Source organism: Tympanuchus pallidicinctus, unplaced genomic scaffold (assembly GCF_026119805.1).
Source record: "Tympanuchus pallidicinctus isolate F22 unplaced genomic scaffold, pur_lepc_1.0 scaffold5, whole genome shotgun sequence".
Classification (NCBI taxonomy): domain Eukaryota; kingdom Metazoa; phylum Chordata; class Aves; order Galliformes; family Phasianidae; genus Tympanuchus; species Tympanuchus pallidicinctus.
In genome coordinates this window covers 39,788,683-39,807,015 of record NW_026294769.1, presented here as the reverse complement: position 1 = coordinate 39,807,015, position 18,333 = coordinate 39,788,683, and the positions used below count along the sequence as shown (strand labels likewise).

The 18,333-nt window shown below is 39.8% G+C and overlaps 1 protein-coding gene across 5 annotated transcripts; it reads right to left on the bottom strand.

Moving 5' to 3' along the window:
* On the bottom strand, positions 1–16,908 carry UBXN2B (UBX domain protein 2B). 5 transcript variants are annotated; one of them, XM_052704529.1, is made up of 9 exons: positions 16,753–16,908; positions 15,822–15,913; positions 13,378–13,449; positions 13,056–13,215; positions 11,512–11,589; positions 7,432–7,541; positions 6,873–7,010; positions 4,967–5,128; positions 1–1,637 (listed from the first exon to the last, which is right to left on the bottom strand). In XM_052704529.1, exons 1-9 carry the CDS (start codon positions 16,873–16,875, stop codon positions 1,475–1,477), a joined length of 1,098 nt encoding a protein of 365 aa, XP_052560489.1. In that variant the 5' UTR covers positions 16,876–16,908; the 3' UTR covers positions 1–1,474. The 5 variants fall into 5 exon arrangements, with proteins under 5 accessions (XP_052560489.1, XP_052560491.1, XP_052560493.1 ...); XM_052704531.1 differs by lacking the exon at positions 16,753–16,908 and adding an exon at positions 16,486–16,671; XM_052704533.1 differs by lacking the exon at positions 16,753–16,908 and adding an exon at positions 15,396–15,515.
* Between the last annotated feature and the right edge of the window lie 1,425 nt (positions 16,909–18,333).

Sequence of the window (18,333 nt, the reverse complement as noted above, 5' to 3'; positions counted from 1 at the left end):
TACGGTCTTTCAGCGTAAAAGTTTATTTACTTAGCACATTAAATGCTTTATGATGAAATCATGCAAACAGATTACAAAAACAAATGACTTCAAGTACAACTGCACATTTAAAATTCACTCAAACTTTTTCTACTTTGAGATTGAAAGTTAAGGGTAATCTATCAACCAAAGATAAAGCTATGCATAAATAAACGTGTTGATGTCTTCAAGATAAAATAATCAGTGAAAACAGTATTTTTAATAGATATATCTGTACAAAGAATACAGACCAATCACTCTCCTTCAGAGTCTGATCCATTCATTTGATATAAAGCCACAAATATTATAAATCTGCATACTATTAAAGCACAGCAGCCAGTCTGCCCACAGTGTAAGATCCCTACTTACATACTGCAGTGTAGGACCATGTTGTTTGAAAAAAAAATATATGATTTCAAAGATTAAGAAGTTTAATTATACAACCTCCAATGGAAGTGTATAATAGCAAGTTGCACAAGTAAATCCCCACTGAATATTACAAAAGGTCATTAGCCAAAATTCCAAATATAAAGGCCTGACTTTCAGGTCAAAAATACACACTCAGCTAACATGTCTACTTTCGTGCATGCAAATGACTCAATAAACAATTTTTGTGTCTGTGCACCTCTTGGTAGTTTTAAAAGTAACTGCTCATGTGAAGAATCACACAGCTGCACAGGGTTCGAGTTCAAAGTAACCACAGTCCTACCCTCACAAAGTCTACATCACAGCAGTTCTTCAGATGACTGAATGACTTTCTCATTTCCCTAACTTCAGAAGAAAGGAAATTCATAATTTACAGCGCAAGTAGAACAACCAGAATACAAATGAGAACACTGTTATAGGCTGCAAGAGCTAAGCTTTGCATCTCCTGACACCGATTCTCTCAAAACAACAATATAAGAATATTTACATAAGAATTAGAATATAAATAATTATACTACACCATGAAACCCTCGAAACAGAATATACAAAACTTATAATACAGCATTAATTATCCGTCAACCTATCAAACAGAATGCCTTAATGTTAATACAGCTTGGAAGGTAAACATAACCTACAGGTTAAGTTTTCACATGGCTGTTTGTCAGTGCAGCATAAAACATTTCCATAGTGCAATCTTACCAACTGTGTTAAATACACTCTTCCCTCCAGAAAAATGCTTCTCCTCCCTCCCCCCCGCCATAAAACACTGAGGAGTCACTGTGATAGCTCCTATCTCATACACAGCATTGTTTGAAACAATAACAAAGGGAAGCTCAATTTAACACTGAGAAGGGATTAAACAATGCTGAGAAATTAAAACAAGATATGCTATAGCTGGAAGACACGAAACCTAAAAATCTGATCTATGGAAGTGGAAGAATGAAGACATTGATCCTTCTTTTTTTCATCTACTGAAAACATTGTATGACAATACAGCACATACTCCATTCTGTTAGCAACAACTCTAAGATTACTTTAATTGCTGGAGAATCACAGTGTTAAGTATATCTGCTTCTCGTAGTGTCAGGCTTTCATCTGTCAGCTCTTTATTTGGAAAGGTCGTCACAAGAACAAAATCAGTTGTTGCAAATGCTGGACGGGACTGGATAATGAAATCTCGAATATCTTTAATCCTGTGGAAGGGATAGGACATGAAAGCTGTGTATGATTCCATTACAATCTGAATCTCTGAAGACAACACAATCTTCTAACAGATTGAAAAACTGTTTAGTATGTCCTATTGGTTTTACTTTTCAATTTCATCCATAGTGCTATGGGTTGCAGCCTAGGAATGTTTTACTTCTTATAGGCAAAACCTGAAGAATTAATTTTAATGCCTCTTGTTTTCTCAAATAAGAGAAATAAAAGTATTAACATAGAAGTGCATTGTAAACTGATATTTAACATAAGAAGTCAAGTAATTTCAATTCCAATTGTAAAAAAAAAAAAAAAACAACCCTGTATTAATTAGTATACACCAAAAAGGTTAAAATAATAATGGAAGGAAAGATCTTACAACATATGGTGATGAGAAAGCAGAGGGGAATTATTAATGCACCGCAATAGCAAGTAGGTTTCCCCTCTTTTCACTTAGTGAACTAGCAAACAACAGTTCATGAAACAGACACAGCATAGCAAATACAATTTAGTTTTAATAATTTAGTTTTATAAGACATGGATGAAAGTAAGATTTTTAGAGATAAAAAACAACTCAGCAATAAAACATCTTTGAAGGTCTACTGAACGATAAGTAGGTAGATTTACTGTAACCAAATAAGCAGGGACTTTAACTTTCTATCTTCAAGGCTTATGATGCAAGCAATGCATTTCAGGAAGCCATTTTGATCACGTGTCAGCAAAAATAACTAAGAGAACACTAGTAATTATTGAATAAGCTTCTGTCAACACAGCCATTCTTACAGATGTGACTGGGAATTTACCACTTCTACCCTTCAATGCAGAGAACATAAAACATCATGATTACAGAGCCTCTGTAGCAGCCATACTGTTAAGTAATTTCTCCAACTGGTGCTGGGAAGGAAGCGCCTGGGCTGGTACTATCAAGTCTACTAAGTATGAGACATTATTGCTGAAACTTCTTGTCTATTGGCATCTCAGCTAAAATTACCTTCTTGTAGCCTATGTATTTTGTCACGTGAAGAAAGCTGCACATTGGCTCTGGCCTTATTCTGAGACAGAAATGGAAGAAGAAAGAGAACAGGTGGACTCTTAAAGCCATATAACAGCTATGCAAAGAAACTGAGTCCACACTAAAATACTAAGATCACCTTTAAGGCAGGATTCAAGCCCAGTTTCAGCTGTGTTCTAACACAACACTGCAGATTTTGGAGTGGGCTAACTTGAGCCTTGCTTGCTGTCAAGCATGGGTAGAACCACTACCCAAATCTCTGCCTCCTGCTCAAAGTTCTCTCAGCCACGTAGAACAGCAAGTGCAAAGCATAACTTTGCAGAACTTTGCTCTAAAACAATCTCTTAGACAAATAAATGAGGTTGGCCAACACCATTTGTGATAATGCCCCAACAATGTCAATAAAAGTGATGGCAAGCTCCAAACAACAGCCTACTAAGTTGACTGGAGCAGATGGACACTGAATAAGGAGGAAAAGACAGAGGCATTTAACACCTTGATATTTAATAGCGATGATAGATTTTGGGGTGCCAGGACCCCAGAGTTGGAGGACCCTGACTTTACATCTGTAGTCAGTGGAATTGTAAGGGAACAACTGTATTAGCTCAACATTCCTAAGCCCACAGAGCCAGGCAGGATTCATTCCAGAGCACTGAAGGAATTAGATGTTACAGTTGGACTTCTCTCAGAATTTTAAGTGAGGTCATGGAAGTCAGGAGAAGTCCCTGCTGAATGGAAACTAGCCAATGTTACATCCATCGACAAAAAGGGCATGAGAGAAGACTCAAGAAACTACAACCTACTGATCTAATCTCAGTCCCCCAAAGAGTTACAGAGAAGACTGTCCTGTGGGACATTGAAAGGCACTTAAACAACAAAAATACCATCAGGGATAGTCAACAACCAGTTCATCAAGGGAAGCCAGTGGATACAATCTTTTTGGATTTCACTAATACCTTTCATACTGCTTCCCATGGCATCCTTCTGGACAAGCTGACCAATTCTGAGATAAACAGTTTCACACCATGCTGACTGATGAACTGGTTTGATGGTAGCATGCACAGGGTTGTAGTGAATGGAACTGCAAGCTGGCAGACGGTCACCAGCGGTGTTCCCCAGGGCTCCATTCTACAGTCTGCTCAACATTTTGATCCATGATCTGGATGCAGGACTGGAGTGTATCCTCAGAAGTTAGCTGATGATGCTAAACTGAGAGGGATGAGAGGCCTTCCAGAGGGTTTTAGAGGGACTGGAGCACTGAGCAATTAGTGGCTGCTGGCCCTTTTCCCCCTGGTAACCGTTCACAGGACCTGTAGGAACAGCACAAAGCTGTGCCAGGGGAGATTCAAACCTGTCATAAGGAGAAAGTTCCTCACTGTGAAGGTCATCATACACTGGAACAGGCTTACTAAAGAGGTTGTTGATGACCCATGTCTCCTCCAGCATTCCAGACACTTTTGGATAATGCCTTCAACAATATGTTTAACTTTTGGGCAGCCCCAAAAGAGGTCAGGCAGTTTAACTATATGATCTTTGAATGTCCCTTCCTACTGACCTATTCTGTTCTAATGAATCTAAACACTCACCAAGTTTCACACACTGCCCATCCCTAGGAGACAACCATCCACTGTTTGTCAGCACTAGCCCAGCCACACAGCAGAACTGAAATGAGTATGGTGTGACCATATACCCTTCTGACTACAGGAATCAGCCTACACTTACAAACCATATCTTTTCAGTTACAGTTTAGGCAGCTTCAAGTACAGTGAAACAGAAAGCTGGAGCTCCAGATTATAGGAGCAACCCTGACTACACTGTGGAAAACCTTATCTCCATAACACCTTAGAACAAAGTGCCTTCACAGAGTCATCCAAATCAGTCACTGGCTTCTCCCACGATGAGCTCCGGGTTGGGATGACTACACTGAAAGGTTGTCCAGAGGCCAGCTTCCTCAGGAATAGTAAGGGGATCTTATACCTACACAGACACTCATTATGGCTGGTACTGAGTCTTTACAAGTCACAGGACATCACAAGTCAGGAAAGTTTGTGACTTTGCAATTACCAAATATCCTGTCTTTTTAATTACAGAGTTTTGCTCTGATGGTCAATTTATCAATACATCTCCGTCTACGAAAACAATGCAGATCTGTGATATTCTGGTGGAATTTTATTTCCCCCTTTTTGGTGTCTTGCTGATATTCATTTGATGATAAAGCACAAACCTACCAAAATAGTTATTGTCACCTGTACTGAATCACAGAATCACGGAGTGATTGATGAAGAATTAATTATTGATGTAAAATTAATTTACCTGTGTGTTTGATTAAATCTTTGTATTAATCGGCTTCCATCAGCTAATCTGATTTGAATTTTAGTTGCTGGAACAGAGTCATCAATCAGAACAGGTGCATTAAGAATGGATTTGTCCTCCTCCTCTGGAGATGAAGGTGTGCTGACTATTTCAGGTGTAAGACTAGACAAGTGAAAAAAAAAAAAAAGCAAAACAAAATAAACAATACTTATATAATTTCTTTTCAAAGACTAAAATTCCACATATATTTTTTCTGTAACTGCGTAGATCCTTACCTTTACCTGCTATTAAATAGGTAATCAGGTACAAATTGAAATATCTGAACTGAAATATTATGCATACAGAACATGAAATGACAGTCTCTGGAACTAGGATTCCCATGTCATAACTCATGGACTGAATTTCAAAAGAATCACACACCATTATATTGTACTAACTGTCCCGAACTGGAGATTTAGAAATTGCTGTCATGAGCAATGTTTTACAATTCTGGGTACACTCCACCTTTTTAGAGCACAAATGATATCTGCAGATAATTGGCAACACTGCACAGAAAGCTTGCATTCTTTGTCCTGCACAGCATACAAATAAGACAAATCTGATTGGAGATAACTATTTGGCTCCTTTCTTTCACTGCTTAAATAGCTAAGACTGCACAAGATACCAAAACAAAAAAATTCTAAAATGGGTGTGTACATTCTTCTACATACAACCTCTCTTCTCCACCTGTTTTTGTGCTGTATTTCTTTAAAAAGCCCAAGAAAGTGCTCAGGTGAAGATGCTACTGTACAAAATCATTCGCAGCATTACTCCTATTTCTCACCTTTTTATTTCTTGTGAGCACATTTCCTGATTTAAAAAAAAAAATAGGATACATACATACAGTTTGGAAACTGCTAAGAAGCATTTAGTGAATTACAAAGAATCATAGAATTGCTCAGGTTGGAAGACCTTAAAGATCATCGAATCCAACCACAACCTAACCAAACTACCCTAACTCTAACAGCCCTCTGCTACATCATATCCCTGAGCACCACATCCAAACGGTTTTTAAACACATCCATGGATGGTGACTCAACCACCTCCCTGGGGAGCCTATTCCAGTGCTTAACAACCCTTTCTGAAGTTTTCCTGATACCCAACCTAAATCTCCTGTGGTGCAACTTGAGGCCATTTCCCCTCGTCCCGTCACCTGCCACCAGTGAGAAGAGACCAGTCCTGCTCTCGCTGCGATCACCTTTCAGGTGTTGGAAGAGAGCAAAAAGGTCTCCCCTCAGCCACTTCTTCCCCAGCATTAAGTACAGCAGCATACTGTTAGTATCTTTTTTGGAAAACAAATATATCAGATGAATAGACATAATCATAATTAGAAGCCTAGGAATACGCACAACTCAACAGCTCACACGAAATCAGTGGGAGAAGATGCTATAAAAGTGATAATTGTTATGTAAAAAGCCTGCTCACTGGCAGAATTGTCACTTAACTGTTTACTATGACAGTAATTTAATCTGAACGGAGATGATGCATATCTGACCAAAGGAGACATTCCAAACACAGGAATGACTTCTGCATTATTATGTACCAGTTCCACTGGTAGAAAAATGTATATGTATGCACAAAGTTATACATAAGAATAGGCAGAGAAATCTCGTATTTACAACAAACATCTAGCAGGTTTAAGAGCAGGTCCAGGACACAGAAGTGAGACTTGCCTTTTAGTAAGATTACATATAAGCTTCCACGGTTACAAGTGACTATAAAATCAGGGCTGGGACCTTGAAATCAAGGTGGCACAAAATGATTTCATATTGCTTTCATCACCTGATTAGTTCTCCAAAAGTCTCCTAACTGATTCAATCCAGCTTTTGGCATGACATATGGACACAGAAAACTCAGTGATTTTTACCTTCCGAGTTTCTGCCCTTCTCCACTGAAAGCTTTGAATCGCAGTCTTGGCTTCACATATTCCTGCTCCTGGTGGTCTTCCATATCCAGGTTAACCTGGCCACCATGAACAAGTCGCTGCAGTTCCACAGGAATTTCCCTTAATACAAAACAAGGCCCTCAGTTATGCTCTACTGCAATGAAGAATTACACAAATATCTTACACAGCACAAGTTCATGCTTGTACTCTGCTTACTTTAACAGTTGTAGGTGCCCAATTGTTCTACAAATTGATTTCATCTCAAAATGACAGATAAAATGAAAAATTAAAATGAAGAAAAAAGATCAGCCTAGAAATCACTAACAAAATACGCGTAACTAACAGCCTATATGAGTAAGAAACCAAAAAACTTCAAATTTTGAAGTACTCTATGCATCTGATGACAAATACAGAACTCATTTTATGGGTGCAAACATAGCAGAAACCTTGAGTTTTTAATAATTACAATCATTTTGAGAAAGCAGTTTTTTTCCCCTTCACTTAAAGGATGCACCTCAATAAAATTGCTATTTTAACTCACCCTCTTTTAACAGACTCAAGAAACTGAGCATTTATTGGGTCTGAATAGGATCTCAATTCTCCGTCATCTAAACTGAAGCCGTTCCTCCACAGTTTCAGCAAAATTTGGACCTGAGGGAAAAAAATTGAAGTTCCAGAAAGTGAGGATACACAGGTATTTCAGTTTCCTACAGATTACCATTTATTCCAAGACCATTTTTACATTTTTAATAAAGAATCTCTTATTAATCTGTTATTTGTGACATACAGATAATATGCAATGACTTCATAATGAGCTTGACAGTGTTTCAACTACTTTTAAAAGCAGTAAACACTTCTTAATAAATCAAGAAATAAATGCATACATTCACAAAATATTGCTGATATACCAGTTAAAGCTATAATTGCTATTTCCTCAAATTGTTTAACTGCAGTTAAAGTTGATACTGGCTCTACCCTGTTTAAATTCTGAGCATTGCATCCTGGACACCAGCTTCCTTCACTCCCCTCTGTTTTTGCTGCCTGCACATAGCACCAGCCAAAGCCTGTATCATTGGAGACACTGCAGCTCTCAGAAGTCTGCACTTCTCTTTCCTGCAACTAACAAGATCCCAGCAAGATCAGGCTTTCCAGTAAAACTGTGCTTAGAAAACTAGCCCTATCTCAAATAATGGTAACCCCACTGCAATGTGCTTCTGGCTCAGCAGAGCAGGCTATTACTTAACAAGCAGAAGGATTACTTAAGAGGAAAGAAGGCATCATTTCCTGGCATGCCATGCCGTAAGTTCCCAACCTAAACCACATCCTTTAGCTTCTCTCATTTTTCCTGTCTTGATGAGCCTAATATCAACTGTAGCCACTCATCTGAATAGGAAGGTATAGAAGACTTTGTATTTTTGACTCTCCCTCACTTTCACATGATGACGTGATCCTGAACAAAATAAATCTGACAAGGAGAAAGGGAGAAAAAGATTAGCTTTTAACCTGGATCATCTCCCTGATCCAACTTACTGCTTCTGCTGGCTTGTGGGAACAAGAGGCTGGACTAGACTATCTTCCAGTCTAACACCTTAGGCTTTGTTTTGTTTTTTTAAACATTATGAGACTAGCAGTATAATAACCTTTGTTTCTTTCTTACTAGTGGAAGAATTTAAGCTGCATCTAAGACATAGGGAAAAGACGACTGAAACTCATGCTCAGACTGAAAAACTGGCAAATAAAAGCTTTTGATGTTTCCACTATCTTCATATTATCAGCTAGGATGAATTTAAACTGTATAAGGAAGAAAATGAGGAATAATTTAAAAGAAAAGATGACCTGATTTTTCCTACATTCGATCTTGAGTCAGAGTAGACTATTCCACAAATTGTGTCAAGTACAGCAAAGAAGTGTCAAGATGAGAAGATGTGAGTAACCTGCATAGAGAGGATTTACAAAACCAGCTATTTATAATTTGTGCAACAGAATGGTTTAATAAATTTCAGCCACTCACATGAAAGCACGCAAAAGATGACTGCAAACATGGACAAAACTTTTCTTTTTCCTCCTCACTCTGTTTCTCAAGTAGTGAAATCAGCGCTTTCTCAGCTGTGGGTGGGCACACTGTGTCTAACTTGAGCCTTCTTTCCCACTAGTTAGTCTGCTATGAAGGGAAACCATGCATTTTCCACCATACTGAAAATAATTTGCAAAGAGAACTCTAGCACAAATTGTACACAGATTATATAAAAAACTATTAAGACACAGTGAACTGAATATTATTATTAAAGAAGAAAGGGATTCTTTTAGCTTATCTATTCTCAGAAATAACCATGCCTCGAGTTAGCATCAAAATTTAAGACAGTTTGGAACTTGAATCGTGTCTAGAGAAAACTAATTTCCATTAACAAAAAATAAATACTTCAGAGGTATTAACATAACTATCTCTTATATTTTGAATTAATTTTGTTTTCAAGCATTTTCCATCAAAAAAAGCAAAGGCTGACATTCACAGAACTGCCACTACGCTCAAATCCGTTTTCAGCTGGTTAATAGGCAGGATGAGAAAACTGCTTGGTTTCAAAATCACTAACGTGCTCAAGTAAATCTGGAACGGAGTTTAAGCATGTCTGTGGTAGCTCAGATGCATTTTGGGGAAAAAGTCTTTGGTTAAGACCTGCTTACCATAAGAAATGAAACAAATTTGCCAAATGATTACTTGTTAGTCAGCCTCACCCCTCAATTCCTGGGAAGAGACTGGAGCATCTAAACCCGGAAATCATTTTCCAGGCATAGGAAAGAAATCAAATTCATCATGAGCAGCCAGCACAGACTGACCAACTGGAAGCTGTGTTTGACCAAATTCAGTAATGAAGTGACTGGTCTGGTAGATGAGGGGAGAACAGTCAGCATTGCCCACCTGGAGATCCTCACAGAGGGGCTGTCAAAGTTTGGGCTGGATGAGCAAACAATGAGCTGGACTGAAAACTAGCTGGACAGATAGGCCCAGAGGTAGCAATGAGTGGAACAGTCTATTGGAGGCTAGTAACTAACAATGTACTCCACAGGCCAATAGTGGGTTTAGTCCTGTCTTAGAATCTTCGTTAGTGATCTCACCAACAGAACAGAGTATACCCTCAGCAAGTTCGAAGATGACACAAAACTGGGAGGAGTAGCTGATACACCAGAGGATCACGCTGGCATTCACAGACACCTCAACAGACTGGAAAAAGAGCTGACAGGAACTTCATCAAGTTCAAAAGCTGGAAAGCAGCTTGGCAGAACCTTAAAGGACACCAAGTAGAACATGATCCAACAATACACCCTTGCACCAAAGGCAGCTAATGGTATCCTGGACTGTATTAGGCAAAGCTTTGCCAGCAGGTGGCTGGGAGGCCACATCTACAGTACTGTGTCCAGTTTCAGGCTCCCCAGTACAAGAAAGACACAAATGTAATGGAGAATGTCCAGCAAAGGGTCACAGAGATGAAGGGAATGGAGCATCCTCTCCTACGTAGAAAGTCTGACACTGAGCTGGGCTTGTTCAGCCTAAGGAAGCAAAAGCTCAGGGAGATTTCATCAGTCTGTAAATACCTGAAGGTGCAAATAAGACAGTCAGGCTGCGTATGCTGGTGCCCAGTGCCAGGACAAGAGCCAGTGGGCACAAACTGGAATACAGGAGGTTTGCTCTGAACATCAGGAAGCATTTCTTTACTTTGCAGGTTTCTGAGCAATAGAACATTCCACCTAGAGAGGTTATGGAATCTCCTCAGAGATCTTCAAAAGCTGCCTGAACATGGCATCCTGGGCAACAGGCTGTAGGCGTACCTCCTTGAGCAGAAGCTTTGGACCAGGTGACCTGAATGAAGACATTCCCAGTCTCAACTATTCTGTGAAGTCATGGATAACTTATCACCCTGCTAACTGCATTCAAGTCATAATCAAGGCAATCACTCCCCACAGTTTTGAAGAAATCCTTCATTTTTCCAGCTTTCCTACATTTCAACTATCTGCATGGTCTTAACACTAGGGAAAAGGTAACTGGCAAAATAAAGTTGTGGTATCATTTAACATACAGATGACTCGCTTTTCTAAATTATGAACTACCCAAAAATCATTATTTTATTATTATTATTTTACCAAGCATGGTAGAGATAGTCAGGTGGTAGGTATCTACTAGTAACTGTCACTTCCAGTATGTATACAGAGCAAAAAATATTAAACACTAATTATAAATCACTAATTACCAAAGGATTTTAATTAACCCACATCAGTTCTGTGAATGCCTACAGGTCTCTTCTCTGCTTTTAATTCTAACCTCTGCTTCACAACTCAGCTCAGGAGATCAGAATGCTCCTAGCAACTCAAGTTCCCAAAGTTGCACATGGTCACCCAGTCCTCTTGTCAAGCATATCCATAACACAGCCCTTAATGGTATCTACTAAATAAATATTTTTCCTCTGGGAACGCTTTCAATTAATTTCTACTGAATACATTTCTAATATTTAGATATTTGTCCTTCTTCATAGATAACTGCAGTAATATTGGTATTTTAAGCTGTAGACACAGTAAAGGCAGGCAACAATCAGGGACACTGTTTATGGCTATTCAGAATTGTACTTACATCTTGATTTTCTCCATATATATATTCAGAGTGCTTTTGAGACGAGTCACCCAATCTATATCCACCACCAGAAAATGACTGAAAAATAGACAAAGTAAAGCTCATTGAAAAGATATCTGAAACAGTTTGTTAAATTTATCAAGGTACAATTAAAAACAACAGCAAGCTTGCTTCCATGATAAAGAGCAAACAATTCTAACTTAAGATTTTCTGTTTAGAAATTATACATCTAGTGATTTGTATAGGATTAATATTAGTTTCTAGTCTGTACACTTTTTCAAACATAAGTAATTCAAACCAGACATTTTGATGACTGCAGATGATTTTTAAAAATCAACTTAATAAAAAATGAAGCAAATAATCCCAGTTCAAGCTGATTCCTAACAAAACTTCCCACACAACATGTGCAAGACAAGCAAGGGATCAGGCCCAGCCAGCATGGGTTCATGAAAGGCAAGTTCTGCTTGATCAACCTCATCTCCATCAATGATCGAGTGACCCACCTGGTAGACCAGGGAAAGGCTGCTGATGTAGTTTATCTAGACTTCAGCAAAGCCTTTGACACTGTCTCCCACAGTATTCTCCTGAAGATGCTGGCATTGGCTAAGGTCAATGGCACGGAGTTCAACTAGACCAAGTCCTGCACTTTGGCCACAACAACCCCAGGCAATGCTACAGACTTGAGTGTGGAAAAAATGGACCTGAGGGTGTTGGTCAACGCCCTGCTAAACAAGGCAACCGTGTGCCCAGGTGGCCAAGAAGGCCAATGGCATCCTCACTTGTATCAGAAATAGTGCAGCCAGCAGGAGCAGGGAAGTGATCATCCCTCTGTACTCAACTCTGGTGAGGCTGCACCTTGAGTACTGTGTTCAGTTTTGTGCCCCTCACTATAAGAAAGACACTGAGGCCCCATGGAGCATGTCCAGAGTAGGGCAACAAAGCCCTGCAGGGTCTGGAGCACAAGTTATATGGGAAGCAGCTGAAGAAACCAGGATTATTCAGTCTGGAGGAGTCTCAGGGGAGACCTTATCACTCTCTACAACTCCCTGAAGGGAAGTTGTGGCAAGGGGGGGGGAGGGAGTCAGCCTCTTCTCCCATGTAACTAGTGATAGGACGAGAGGGAATGGCCATAAGGTGCACCAAGGGAGGTTCAGGTTGGATATTAGGAAAAATTTCATCTCAGAACAAGAGGTCAGGAGTTGGAATGGGCTGCCCAGGGAGGAGGTTGAGTCACCATCACTGTAGGCATTCAGGAAACATTTAGATGTACTAAAGGATGTGGTGTAGTGGGGAAATATTGGTGGTAGGTTGGACTGGATGACCTGTGAGGTCTTTTCCAACCTCGGTGATTCTATGATTCCCTGAAATTGCATTGTATCCCATCACTTTCTAGAACAAGCTACTGAGCACATATAATACACAAATGCATTGATCAAATCCTCTGCTATGTGCAAACCACAGAAAGACATATTTGCTTTCATGTGATTATGTGAGTTTTGAAGAGTCTGATATAAAAAGAGATCAAAATACCTTTGGACTTTTACCTTAGCTTTATTGAAGTCACCAGATGCTCTTGAGGCTTCATCTAGTGGTACAGCCCCGTGTTCTTTTGCTTCTTTGAAGAGTTCAGCAACAATTTTACTTGGATTGTTAGAAGCCCCAGAAATTTGTAATCCTCTGTATTCTGAGTCACCTGAATAAAATCTTTAGAATAGTAACATTCATAAGCAATAATGCTTTAAAACTCTTCCCATTAGTGAAAGTAAGTCAATGAAAAATGCATTTTCAAAAACAGGGTGGAGCAATGTCAGAAAAAATAACAAGTATTTCCACAATTGTTAAATGAGGTTTTTGTTTTTAAGATACCTTTGGTTTTCTTTGTCATCACTCATGCTTCTCTCCGGTTTTCTCAAACTTCTAAAAGAATCTATTTTAAGACTGTTGAGAAAAATGAAAGAACATTCATGAAGATGACTGGCACACACAAACTAAGGAAGGACATATTTTTGTTTTTACCATTTTTTTAAACAAGACAATTTTATTTCTAAGCCAGATAAAATGCTCCAGAAGATCCACCTTGATGATAAGCTTATCTTCTCATCATAGCTGTTTGTCCAAGGTATACAGATGCTTAATACTGAGTAAGCCTGAAGTGGAATTCTGCTGGCAGTCTCAGAGATAATAAAGGTAATATTACAAGCTGAACATCAATTGGAGAATCCTGTTTAGCAGTATTAACTTCACTTCCAGTTCTTCACACATTTTAGCTGATTTTGTTGCCTAGTGAAGCCACTGCTGGCACTTTCTTTGATGTCTTGGTATTCCTGTCTATGACTATCCCAGAAACAAAGTAGTAGTAGTTTTCACTTCTATCCTGCATGATCTTAGAAACATATTGAATGGCATTGTTGAAAAGACTTTAAAAAGAGAATTAAACTGCATTTAATAATACCTTAGAACAAGGACCAGTTGGTAAGCTACCAGAAGACAAACAACGTTGTTAGTTTGCAATATGCCTGGAAGAGCTGTACAGATGTAAACCCTCATCCTGGAGTATTTCACAATAAAATTCATCAATGCAAGATCTGTGTAAAGCAGCCGAGCTCATAGCAGGATAAGAACACAACAGTCCACTATGTGGCAGTTTGTTAGTTCAGGCTTAAGAAAGGTTTCACCACAATACATTTCAAATCAAAATATAGTGGAGCAGGACATCACATTTTTAAGTACTGGTGTTAAAACAAGGTGATTCTACAGCTCCAAGAAGGCTCTGCTTCTTATCTTCTTCTCAGAAAAATAGCCACCAAACAAACGTACTGCTACAAACTTGGGTCACGGGCACTAGAAGCTCTTTCATGGTGTTATTCTGCTATTCTTAATCTCTTCTGTTTTCATCCTTTGACACACTCTGGGCTTTGTACTTTTATGCCAACTGTCCTAAATTTGGTGAAGGTGCTAGAGATTATATAACACGATGGCATAATTCAGCAGGGCCCACAGACATCTTCTATACCTACAACTGTGCAGACAAGTAGATGACTTCAAGAGAAGCATTATGTTTCCTTATAATTAACACTGCTCATTTAAAAGGCAACTGAATTATATATATATAAATATAAATATTATATATATATATATATATATATAATTTTGGATACCATGCAAATAGCAGAACTGCAGCCATTTTCCACTTCAGATTCCAGCATGACTGCCAACAAAGAGCAAATGCTTGCCAATAGCAGTCACACTAAATATTTGAGACACTGTATTGCAGCTTTTTCTTCACCTGGAACAGGAAGCTGCAACTTCATGACAGGTACTGGTAAATAGAGCTGTTTGTTTAACTTGTGTATAAATTCTGTTCTACATAACTGATCTTAGGCAGTTTTATCCAAGAAACCCAAACTATTATTCTGCAATTTTCTCATCTGGTGCTAAATTCCCTCTTCCTAAGGATCTGCATTTGCAAATGGAAATGCATCTGCTCAAGGTGTAGTGTGCTGACTAAGCTCTTTTTCTGCTATTTGACCTCTTCTGAAATGGAGATTCATATTGGCAGCAGAGAAGGAAAGACAAGCCAAATACAATCCTTGTTATGGCATCATTGACAGTGATGATTTAAAGACTTCTTTAGAACAATTTATAGAACAATTAATTAAGAACTGGCAAGGTGAATTTATAAAAGTTTTAAAGCTATATTGAATCTTCAAACCCCATGTGAACTGAAAACACTACAGGACAGCAAAACCTGGCTTTACATCTACAAACATGTCTTCTATCCACCCAGCACCACCAAAAACTTAATTACAAAGTCATCCTAATTTCTCTCACCTCCTATAAACCCACTACTCATTTATCTGGCTAGTTACTCAAGTAATACTGACCTAAACAGAAGACTCAGAGCAGCTCTCATCAAGTTTCACACAAACTACTGATTTGCTGAATTCTGAAGAAGGAAAGAACTGCAGTATTTTTCTGACACAGCAATTACCTGAGTTCTATCTCTGCAGAAAAAAAAAACACACAAGCAACACTGCATTTCACTTGGAGCATCTTAATCTTATCTTAGGTGAAGTGGGTTTACAGCACTTTGGAACAGCATGTAACACAACAGCTCCCAGATCAGTATGACTAAAAAAACATTCTAAAACATGAACTATGCATTTTTACAGGGATTCCAAACTTTTGACTATGAACTGCTGTAGAGCACTGTCTGTACAAAAAGAAGACAAAGTAACTATGACGACAACATTTTGTTAGCTAATACAGCACCTATTTGACACATGTCTGAAGAACAAAGCGTCCCTTACCCCTTTGAGTTACTCATCTTTGTTGTCGTTGGTTTGTCAGGATGCAATGACTGCCTTTTAGCTTCATCTTCATATAACTCTGCCAAGGCCAACTGTTGGAAACAGTACTCTTTTTAGAAGTCTAGAGATACATATGGAACAGAAATAAGACACACTAATGCTAAATGTGCACGTTATTAGAAAATTAGTGACATCAACATGAGAACTCTCAATTCTCTAAATTCAGCTTCCTTTCTATTTTATGGAAAAAAAAGCAAGAAATACTCAATATGCTCATGCCAGAGTGATGCAATACTTGTACTCCGCTTGCGCTTGGTCCACAGTCTCATTAGTTACCTTCAGCCTACATTAAAGTTTCAGAATACACACACACCTATATATGTTACACATAATCTCTTCAATGCTAATAAACTGAAATAAAGTTGTTAAGAATCCCTCTGATAAAACTGGGAAGCAAATAAATTTTACAACATAGAAATGGAAAAATACAATGCAAGTGAAGTACGTACTGGGATTAAGACAGAAACAGCCTAACTGGCTGGCAAATATCATTGCAAATATTTCTATTAAGAAACTTTACCACACGGGCTGCCATATCAATACAAAGTTCTTTTTCAGGAAACTGTGGGAGGCACATCTAACACACCATTTTTTAGCAACTTACTTTTGCCCTGAATAGCATACTACGTTGTTTTGTAAGTTTTCCTTAATTTAATACGCGATATCAAGTCGCAGGCGCAAGGACCACATGCTAAGGAGGACCCAGGAAAGAGAGACTACCAACTAACTTCAGACTCACACCTGTACTCAAAGGCCCTAAGAGGTACGGCCCCACCAAGAGCCCCGCACTCAGCCCTGCCCCCTCACGGCCACCCCTGAGTCAAAGCTCCGCCCCGCTGAGGGTCCGGGACGCCCCTTCCCGCCCGCTCGCCTGCAAATCTCTCGCACTGGGCGGGCGGCCGCCGCCACGGTGCTGCCGCTCCCTCCGTACACCCGGGCCGGCCGCCGACATTTCCCCTTCCTGCTGAGCGGGAGCTGCTTCGCCGTCCGCCATCTTCTGAGGGCGGCAACCCCTCCCGCGGGTCGCCTTGGGCGGGGCCGGTGCCGCGCGGCACTTCCGGTTGCCATGGCAACGGAGCGGCCCCGCCTACCGGGCTGTTTCCGTGGAGACGGATGGAGGCTCGCCGCCATCGGAGAGAGCCTGGGTGGCAGGCTTCGTGTCTGTGTGCCTATCCGTGACCTGTCCTCCTCCTTACAGACGCAAAGCAAAGCTGCATGCATAAGCAAAGCAAAATAAATTCTTTGTTCACAACTTCCCGTTGGTGGGCAGATGTTTAGCTGTTTCCAGGAGAGCACTGTTTGATCAACTCTTAACAAGGGTAGATAAGGGCAGGACGAGGGGAAATGGTTTTAAGCCGGTGGAGGGAAAATTTAGGTTGGATATCTGGGGAAGTTCTTTACAGAGAGAGTGGTGAGGTGCTGGAACAGGCTGCCCAGAGGGGTTGTGGATGCCCCGTCCCTGGAGGTGTCCAAGGCCAGGTTGGATGGGGCCCTGGGCAGCCTGGTCTGGTATTGAATGTGGAGGTTGGTGGCCCTGCATGTGGCAGGAGAGTTGGAGATTCATGATCCTTGATCCCTTCCAACCCTGGCTATTCTGTGATTCTGTGTTCATGTTCAAGGATTCGTTAGGAATTCAAACAGCATAAACACAAATGTCCACCTTCCTTTAACCATTGCTTTAACCATAACAATCACTGCACACAGTGTTGTCTGGTATGGGATATCCTTTCAGCTGTTTGGGGTCAGCTGTCCTGGCTGTGTCCCCCTCTGACTTCTTGCCCACCCCCAGCCTCCTCACCAACAGGGCAAAGTGGGAGGAAGAAAACTTTCGTGCTGTGAATGTGCTGCTGAGTGAGAGCCAAAGCTCAGGTCTGTTGTCCATGCTGCTAAAGCAAACACTGCACCTGGGAGCTGCTATGAAGAATATTAATGCAATCTCAGCCAGATCCAGGGCAATGAACCTCTGAAATTTTGGTTGAATATTTCATGTCCTAATCTGTACTGAAATAAAACAATGTAATGCGAGAGGTAAGACTTGGAATGACCCTAAGTACAACTAATGAAGAACAAGTAGTACTTGAAAGTGTACGTTTTCTGTTTCCCTAGAATGAACTTAAGAAGAAAAGGAAACAAGACAGTAAAAGAATATTTATATAACGAATATATTTTGTATGTAATGGAAAACAAGTGTTGGTAGTGGTACAAGTAGAAATCAATAGATTGGTTCCAATTAGATATTTCATTAAGAAGTAGATCCATTGTATATGCACACAAGTAAATCTCTGTGAGGCCAGCTGAGATGACTGGCAGCTGAAGAGTTTTGTAATGCAAATTAGTGAATACGCAAGTGATTGCAGCATGCAGTTGGCTACTTAGGATTTCATCTGAAACTGTGAATTGACAGCTAACATCCAGAATTGACACTAATTATCCAGCATTCACACAAAATGCT